The sequence below is a fragment of the Nicotiana sylvestris genome, chromosome 2, assembly GCF_000393655.2.
Source record: "Nicotiana sylvestris chromosome 2, ASM39365v2, whole genome shotgun sequence".
NCBI lineage: Eukaryota > Viridiplantae > Streptophyta > Magnoliopsida > Solanales > Solanaceae > Nicotiana > Nicotiana sylvestris.
In genome coordinates, this window is record NC_091058.1 from 171,727,078 (window position 1) to 171,736,838 (window position 9,761).

Here is a 9,761-nt window from a genome sequence, read left to right on the forward strand (position 1 = left end):
CCAGCAAGCAGGAGGTCGTCCTAGAGATGTAGTTCAGAGTGGTGGGCCCCAGCCCCTATATTATGATATTCCATCCAGACCTGAGGCTGAGGCCTCCGATGCATTTATCACAGGTATGGTTTCAGTGTGCAGTAGAGATACCTCAGTTCTATTTGATCCAAGGTCCACATATTCTTATGTATTATCTTATTTTACCCCTTATCCGGTTGTGCCTCGTGATTCGTTGAGTGCTCCTATATATGTGTCTACACCGGTAGGTGATTCTATTGCGGTAGATCGTGTTTATCGTGGTAGATCATGTTTATCGTGCTTGCATGGTCGTTATTGGGGCCTTAAGACCCATGTAGATCTCCTACTTCTCGATATGGTAGACTTCGATGTCATTATGGTGATGGATTGGTTATCCCCTTATCATGCTATATTGGACTGTCATGCCAAGACCGTGACCTTAGCATTACTGGGGTTGCCTCGTTTGGAGTTGAGAAGGACTCTTGCTTATTCTACCATGAGGGTTATCTCATATATGAAGGCTCGGCGTATGGTTGATAAGGGATATTTGGGCGTATGTTCGTGATTCTAGTACTGAGGTTCCTTCTATGGATTCTGTGCCCGTTGTTCGTAAGTTTCCAGAGGTATTTCCTTCAGACCTGCTGGGGATGCCACCCGATAGGGACATTGACTTTTGCATTGATTTGGCTTTGGGCACTTAGCCCATTTTTATTCCGCCATATCATATGCCCCCCCCTAAGTTGAAAGAATTAAAAGAACAGTTGCAGGACTTGCTGGATAAAGGCTTTATTAGACCGAGTGTCTCGCCTTGGGGTGCGCCGGTGTTGTTTTGTAAGAATAAGGATGGGTCGATGAGGATGCGTATAGATTATCGGCAGTTGAACAAAGTCACCATCAAGAACAAGTGTCCATTGCCGATGATTGATGATTTATTTGATCAGCTTCAGGGTGCCAAGGTATTTTCGAAGATTGATTTGAGATCTGTCTACCATCAGTTGAGGATTAGGGCATCCGATGTCCCTAAGACAACTTTTCACACTCGGTACGGGCATTATGAGTTCTTAGTAATGTCATTTGGGTTGACAAATGCCCCAGCAGCTTTCATGGATTTGATGAACTGAGTGTTCAAGCCTTATTTAGATTCCTTCGTGATTATCTTCATTGATTATATTTTGATCTATTCCCACATCGGGGAGGAGCACGAGCAGTACCTTCGAGTTATTCTTCAGACTCTGAGAGATAGTCAGTTGTATGCTAAGTTTTCGAAGTGTAAATTTTGGTTGAGTGTAGTAGCATTCCTAGGTCACGTTGTATCAGCATAGGGTATTCAGGTAGATCCTAAGAAGATTGTGGCAGTCAAGGACTAGCCTAGACCCACATCAGCCACAGAGATCTGGAGTTTCTTGGGTTTGGCGGGCTATTACCGTCGGTCTATGGAGGAGTTTTCATCTATTGCAGCCCCAATGACCAGGTTGACCCAGAAGGGCGCCAAGTTCAGGTGGTCGGACGAGTGTGAAGCGAGCTTTCGGAAGCTAAAGACAGCTTTGACTATGGCGCCGGTGTTGGTTTTGCCAACAAGTTCAGGGCCATATAGTATATTGTGATGCATCTCATATTGGACTTGGTGCGGTATTGATGTAGAATGGTAAGGTTATTGCATATGCTTCGCGACAGTTGAAGATTCACGAGAAGAATTATCCAGTTCATGATTTGGAGCTAGCAGCCATTGTTCACGCACTAAAGATTTGGAGGCATTATTTATATGGCATGTCATGTGAGGTATTCACGGATCACAAGAGTTTGCAATACTTGTTCAAGCAGAAGGAGCTAAATTTGAGGCAGATGAGGTGGTTGGAGCTATTGAAAGACTATTATATCACCATTTTGGATCATCCGGGTAAGGCCAATGTAGTGGTCGATGCTTTGAGTAGGAAGTCAGCCAGTATGGGCAGCCTTGCATATATTCCGGTCAGTGAAAGGCCGTTTGCTTTGGATGTTCAGTCTTTAGCCAATTAGTTCGTGAGGTTGGATATTTCTGAGCCAAGCCATGTTCTAGCTTGCACAGTCGCTTGTTCTTCATTACTTGAGCGTATCCGAGATTGATAGTATGATGATCCTCATTTGCTTGTCCTTAGATACACAGTGCGGGACGGAGGTACCAAGCAGGTTACAGTTGGAGATGATGGAGTTTTGAGGATGCAGGGTCTTATTTGTGTGCCTAATGTGAATGGACTTTGTGAGTTGATTCTGGAGGAGGGCCATAGTTCCCGGTATTCTATTTATTCGGGCGCCGCTAAGATGTATCAGGACTTGCAGCAGCATTATTGGTGGAGGAGGATGAAGAAGGATATTGTTGCGTATATGGCTCGGTGTTTGAATTGTCAGTAGGTAAAGTATGAGTATCAGAGACCTAGTGGTTTGTTTTAGAAGATTGAGATTCCTAAGTGGAAGTGGGAGCATATCAATATGGGCTTCGTTGTTGGACTTCTATGGACCTAGAGGAAGTTCGATGCAGTATGGGTTATTTTGGATAGGCTGACCAAGTCAACGCATTTCATTCATGTGGCAGTTTCCTATTCTTTTGAGCGGTTGACAGATATTTATATCCAGGAGATTGTCTTCATGGTGTGCTCATGCCTATCATTTCTGATCGGAGTACGCAGATTACCTCACATTTCTGGAGGGCAATACAGCGTGAGTTGGGTAAGCGGGTAGAGTTGAGCACAGCATTTCATCCTCAAACGGATAGACAATCCGAGCATACTATTTAGATTTGGGAGGATATGCTCCGAGCATGTGTTGTTGACTTAGGAGGTTCTTGGGATCAATTCTTGCCATTAGCAGAGTTTGACTACAACAACAATTACCAGTCGAGCATTCAGATGGCTCCCTATGAGGCACTATAAGGTAGGCGGTGTCGGTCGCCGGTTGGGTGGTTTAAGCCGGGAGAGGCTCGATTGTTGGGTACATATTTAGTTCAGGATGCCTTGGATAAGCTTAAGATCATTCAGGATAGGCTTCGTACAACTCAGTCCAGGCATAAGCGTTATGTCGACTGCATGGTTCGTGATGTGGCATTCATGGTCGGAGAGCGAGTGTTTCTTCGAGTGTCCCCCATGAAGGGCGTGATGAGATTTAGGAAGAAGGGCAAGCTAAGCCTTAGATTCATTGGCCCTTTTGAGATTCTTTGGAGAATGGGAGATGTGGCTTACGAGCTTGCATTGCCACTAGGATTATCAGCTGTGCACCCAGTGTTTCATATGTCCATGCTTCGGAAGTATCACGCTGATCCATCCCACATGTTAGACTTCAACACTGTCCAGTTGGACAAGGATTTGACCTATGAGAAGGAGCCGATGGCCATTCTGGACCGGCAGGTTCGTTAGTTGAGATCGAAAAGTTATCCTTATGTTCGTGTTCAGTGGATAGGTCAGCCTGCTGAAGCAGCTACCTGGGAGTCCGAGCTGATATGCGGAGCCGATAACCCCATCTTTTCCCCAAATCAGGTACTTCTTTTCTATGTCTGTCAAAGGACAAACGGTTGTTTTAGAGGTGGAGGATGTGATGACCTAAAAGGTTATCACTTGATTTAAAAGTTAATTCTATGTTCTGAGGCCTTAAAAACCTCCTTTTATCTCACATCAGTTTGTGTGCACAGTCCAGGCGTAAATCCAGAAAGTTTTTATGTGAAAATTCAGGAAAATGCTAATTTTACCTTAAAATTGAATTTAAGTTGACTTTGATCAATATTTTGGGTAAACGGATCCAGACCCGTGATTTGATGGTCCCCGAGGGTCCGTAGAAAAATATGGGACTTGGGCGTATGACTGGAATTGAATTCCGAGGTCCCAAGCCTAAGAAATGAATTTTTGAAGAAAATTATTTAACTGAAATTATAAGAGTTTTTGAAAATTTAAAGATTTTTAAATTTGATGGTATCGGGCCCGTATTTTAGTTTCAGAGCCTGGTACAAGTCTTATATGTTATTTAAGTTGTGCCTGTAAAATTTGGTAAGAAACGGAGTTCATATGACGTGAATCGGACCCTCGGTTGTGAAATTGGAAACTTAAGAGTTCTTGAGATTTTTCTTTGATTTTGATACTAAACTCGTAGTTCTAGGTGTTATTTTGGTGATTTGATCGCATGAGCAAGTATGTATGATGTTTTTAGGTTAGTATGCATGTTTGGTTTAGAGCCCTAAGGGCTCGGGTGAGTTTCGGATAAGCCATGGGATGTTTTTCAATTAGAAAAGTTGTTGGTTTTTGCGGTTACAGGTGCTCAGATATTTTGCTCATTGCGTTCGCATTACCCCAATCGCGAATGCGTAGAGTTAAATAGTTGGGGGTCATTTTGTGCTATGCGATCACACCCTCCCGTCCGCGAACGCGAAGTGTAACTGGGCCTGGGGGGGAGCCCAGCACTCTATGCGAACGCGGCCTTGCAAACGGGAACGCGAAGGCCTGAGGAGCTAAAGCTCCGCGAATGGGGGCCATCCAGTGCGAACGCGAAGGCCATTTGGGCCTGACCCATCACGAACGCGGCAGGCCCATCACGAACGCGATAAAGGCCTACCTAGTTATACAAAAAACAATTTTAAAAATGGGCAGAACCCATTTCTTCATATTTTTCGAAATACTAAGAATTAGAGGCGATTTTCATCACACATATTCATCCCCAAAGTACTGGTAAACAATTCTAAACTCTTCCCTTTCAATTACCCAATGTTTTTCATCACTTTTCAATCAAAAATCAAGAACTTTCATGGTTAAAATTGAGGGTTTTGGTAGAATTAGGGAATTTTATAAAAATCAAATTTAGACCTTGATTTGGGGTCAGATTCCGAAACTAATTGCATATTTTGACTCGTGGGTGAATGGGTACTCGAGTTTTGGTCCGAACCTCGAGTTTTGACCAAGCGGGCCCGGGGTCGATTTTTGGGTTTTTGGGGAAAATGTTAGGAAACCTATAATTTATCATTGGAGTTAAATTCTTTAGCAATTATTAATGTTAATAAGTTAATATTGACTAGATACAATTGAATTGGAAGTGGAATCAAAAGAAAAAACGTTGTTTGAGGCTTGAGTTTGGTCGTGGAAGTTCGAGGTAAGCGTTTGGTCTAACCATAGATTGAGGGAATAAGTGTTGTGCCTTATTTTCTATGTGCTAGTGTGGTGTGCGACGTATAGGTGTGGTGATGAGTATCTATACGTTGGTGTCAAGCATGCCCGTGAGTCTTAAATTGTGGTCATTTTGATTCTTAATAACTACTACAAGTGCCTAAATTGTTGTTTATCCATGTTGAGCAAGACTTATGATTATCTTCTTGATATTTGTTTATTGTTGAGCATTGGCTCCAATTGAGTTTCATTTGTGAAGTTAATTATCGGTACAGGTTTGGTTATAGCTGATTCCCTTACCGGGATATATTTAATTCTTATTATTGATTCCCTTGTCGGGACGTATTTAATTCTTATTGTTGATTCCCTTGCCGGGATGTATTTATTCTTATTGTTGATTCCCTTGTTGAGATGTTGTTGTTGCTATTTCTTGGGTGAGGAAATTGTGATAAAGCATGAAGGGTGATGTCGTGCACATTCATACTAATGCATATGGTGAGGAAAGAGTGATAAAGTACGAAGAATGATGTCGTACACATTTACATTGATATTGATGCATATGGTGAGGAAGAGAGATAAGGCATGAAGGGTGATGCCATGCACATTTTTAATATTCGTTTGGTGAGGAAGAGCGATAAAGCACGAAGGGTGATGTTATGCACATTTTCTTTATTGATTGCATAGTGAGGATTGAGAGTAAAAGCACGAAAGGTGATGCAGTGCATTATTTTCCTACTTGTTGTGATTTCTTGTTGTTATTGATACAAACGCCTTAATTGTTTCATTCCGTTATTTCCGTTTTTCCTTATGTTGTTATCCCCAAAGCATGTTGCCCTTTTCTCGTTACTTCTTATTAGCTTCTATTACTGTTATTCTGTTAGATATTGTTTAACTACAGGTTATGTTTTTTGTTGTGTCCTAGCCTCGTCACTACGTCGCCGAGGTTAGGCTCGACACTTACTCGGTACATGGGGTCGGTTGTACTGATACTACACTCTGCACTTTTTTGTGAAGATGCTGGTACTGGAGCATTCGGACCTTAGCTAGGGGTTGATGCCTTCAGTCCATCGGAGACCCGAGGTAGTCATGCAGGCGTCCGCAGGTCTTGGTGTCCCCTTCCTATCTTGTTTCTTTTGGTTCTTTTCTATTTCAGAGACATACATGTAATATCTTTGTTCAGACCCTATTCGTAGTTTTCTTAGATAGTCCATAATATTGTGACACTAGTTCTGGGTGGTTTATTATTATGGATCCATATTGGTATTAGCTTAATTATTAAATTTCGTTCTTCTGCATTATTATTCCGCTGATTGTTAAGGGATTAAAAATGAAATGGGTAAATTAATCGGAATAGTTGGCTTGCCTAGCTTTCACTAGTAGGCGTCATCATTATCCCGATGATGGAAAAATTTGGGTCGTGACAAGTTGGTATCAGAGCTCTAGGTTTCTTAGGTCTTACAATTTAGGGACAAGCTTAGTAGAGTCTGAGGAATCGTATTGAGACGTTTGTGCTTATCCCCTAGAGGCTACAGAGTTTAGGAATGACTTCACATCTATTCTTCTCTGTCGTGCGATTTGGTTTCTCAATGTTAATTGAACTTCTACTCTGTTCTTTTGCAGATGGCGAGAACACATGCTTGTTCATCCGTTGATCAGCAGCACGAGCCCCCAGCAGCAGCTCCACCGTGGGGCATAGGATGAGGCCGAGCCGTGCTAGGGGCCGAGGTAGGGGCAGAGCTCAGTCTAGAGCAACAGCACCAGCGACGGAGCCTAAGGTAGAGTTTGATGATGAGGTTCCAGCCCAAACAGTTCCAGTGGGCCCAGCTCAGATCCCAGAGGGGTTCATCGCTACCCCGGTACTCCAGGATGTTCTGGTCCGCCTAGTGGGACTTATGGAGAGTGTCACCCAGGCAGGCTTACTTCTTGTAGCACCAGTCGTCTCTCAGGATGAGGGAGGAGCACAGACTCCCGCTAACTACGCTCCGGAGCAGATAGCTCCCCAATTTCAGACTTCAGCAGCTCAGCCAGTTGGAGCAGTTCAGCTGGGTATAGTAGCTCAGACCGGTGATGGAGCAGCTTTGTCTGCCGATGCTTTGTGGAGGTTGGACAAGTTCACCAAACTGTTCACTACTACTTATGGTGGTACATCTTTGGAAGATCCCCAGGATTATTTAGATAGTTGTTATGAGGTTCTTCACGACATGGAGATAGTGGAGACCAATGGGGTCAACTTTTCTGCTTTCCGTCTGTCAGGTTTCGCCAAGAAATGGTGGAGAAATTATTGTTTGCCCAGGACATCTGGATCACCAGCTCTCACTTGGGACCAGTTCTCATAGCTATTTGTCGAGAAGTTTCTTCCCGACACTCAAAGAAAGGAGTACCGCAGGTGGTTCGAGCATCTCTAGCAGGGTTCTATGACTGTAACCCAGTACGAGATGAGGTTTATTGATTTGGATCGTCATGCTATTCTGATACTTCCCACCGAGAGAGAGAGGGTGAGGAGGTTTATTGAGAGACTCGCTCAGCCTATTAGATTGCAGATGGCTAAGGAGACAGGTAGCGAGATTTCTTTCTAGGATATGGTCAATGTGGCCAGGCGGGTTGAGATGGTTTTAACTCAGGGGAGCGGTCAGGGGTCTGATAAGAGGCCTTGTTATTCAGGAAGATTCAGTGGTGCCTTGTCTAGAGGCATGGATTCTTTTGGTAGAGGCCATCCTCCTAGGCCATTTCAGTCAGCACTTCAGGCTTCTCAAGTTTCCTCAGGTGGTCATGGTTCTCATATGTAGTATTTTGATCAGTTGCCCTATAGTGCACCATCAACTCCTATCACTGCACCTCCGTTCTAGAGTTTTTATGGTGGTTACCCAGGCCGTCACGGTCAGTTTCATAGTCAGCAGTCTCAGCAACCGAAGTCTTGCTATACTTTCGGCGATACGAGGCACATTTCTAGGTTTTGCCCTCGAGCCTCGAGCAGTTCTCTGCACTACGTTTCTCGTGCTATGGTTCCAGCATCAGGTGTTCCACCGCCCGCTTAGCCAGCTAGAGGTAGGGGTAGAGGTGTTAGAGGTGGAGGTCAGGCCGCTAGAGGTGGAGGCCAGGCAGCTAGAGGTGGAGTCCAGCCAGTAGGAGGCAGTCCTAGGGATGTAGTTCAGAGTGGTGGGGCCCAGCCCCTATGTTATGCTATTCCAGCCAGACCTGATATTGAGGCCTCCGATGCAGTTATCACAGGTATGGTTTCAGTATGTTGTAGAGATGCATCAGTTCTATTTGATCCAAGGTCCACATATTCTTATGTATTATCTTATTTTGCCCCTTATCTGGTTGTGCCTCGTGATTCGTTGAGTGCTCCTGTATATGTGTCTACACCGGTAGGTGATTCTATTATGGTAGATCGTGTTTATCGTGGTAGATCATGTTTATCATGCTTGCGTGGTCGTTATTGGGAGCCTTAAGACCCATGCAGATCTCCTACTTCTCGATATGGTAGACTTCGATGTCATTCTGGTGATGGATTGGTTATCCCCTTATCATGCTATATTGGATTGTCATGCCAAGACCGTGACCTTAGCATTACTGGGGTTGCCTCGTTTGGAGTTGAGAGGGACTCCTGGTCATTCTACTAGCAAGGTTATCTCATATATGAAGGCTCGGTGTATGGTTGATAAGGGATATTTGGCCTATTTGGCGTATGTTCGTGATTCTAGTACTGAGGTTCCTTCTATGGATTATGTGCCCGTTGTTCGTAAGTTTCCAGAGGTATTTCCTTCAGACCTGCCGAGGATGCCACCCGATAGGGACATTAACTTTTGCATTGATTTGGCTCCGGGCACTCAGCCCATTTCTATTCCGCCATATCATATGGCCCCGCCTAAGTTTAAAGAATTAAAAGAACAGTTGCAGGACTTGCTGGAGCCCAGTACTCTATGCGAACGTAGCCTTACAACCGCGAACGCGAAGGCCTGAGGAGCTAAATCTCCGCAAACGGGGGCCATCTAGCGCGAACGTGAAGGCCATTTGGGCATGACCCATCACGAACGTGGCAGGCCCATCGAGAACGCGATGAAGGCTTGCCCAGTTATACAAAAATCAGTTTTAAAAATGGGTAGAACTCAGTTCTTCATATTTTTCGAACTACCAAGACCTAGAGGCAATTTTCTTCACACAAATTCATCCCCAAAGTACTGGTAAACAATTCTAAACTCTTCCCTTTCAATTACCCAATGTTTTTCATCACTTTTCAATCAAAAATCAAGAACTTTCATGGTTAAAATTGAGGTTTGGGTAGAATTAGGGAATTTTGTAATAATTGAATTTAAACCTCGATTTGGGGTCGGATTCCGAAACTAATTACATATTTGAGCTCGAGGGTGAATGTGTAATCGGGTTTTGGTCCGAACCTCGAGTTTTGACCAAGCGGGCCTGGGGTCGATTTTTGGGTTTGGGGGGAAAATGTTGGGAAACCTATAATTTAGCATTGGAGTTGAATTCTTTAGCATTTATTAATGTTAATAAGTTAATATTGACTAGATACAATTGAATTGGAAGTGAAATCAAAAATAAAAGCGGTGTTTGAGGCTTGAGTTTGGCTGAGAAAGTTCGAGATAAGTGTCTGGTCTAACCTTAGCTTGAGGGAAT

General features: G+C 43.8%; 1 protein-coding gene across 1 annotated transcript; it reads left to right on the forward strand.

Annotated features, from left to right (window-relative positions):
- Positions 1-3,068: 3,068 nt before the first annotated feature.
- LOC138885974 (uncharacterized) lies at positions 3,069-6,827 on the forward strand. The gene is made up of 3 exons (XM_070166992.1): positions 3,069-3,386; positions 3,432-3,515; positions 6,747-6,827. Exons 1-3 carry the CDS (start codon positions 3,069-3,071, stop codon positions 6,825-6,827), a joined length of 483 nt encoding a protein of 160 aa, XP_070023093.1.
- Positions 6,828-9,761: the final 2,934 nt, after the last annotated feature.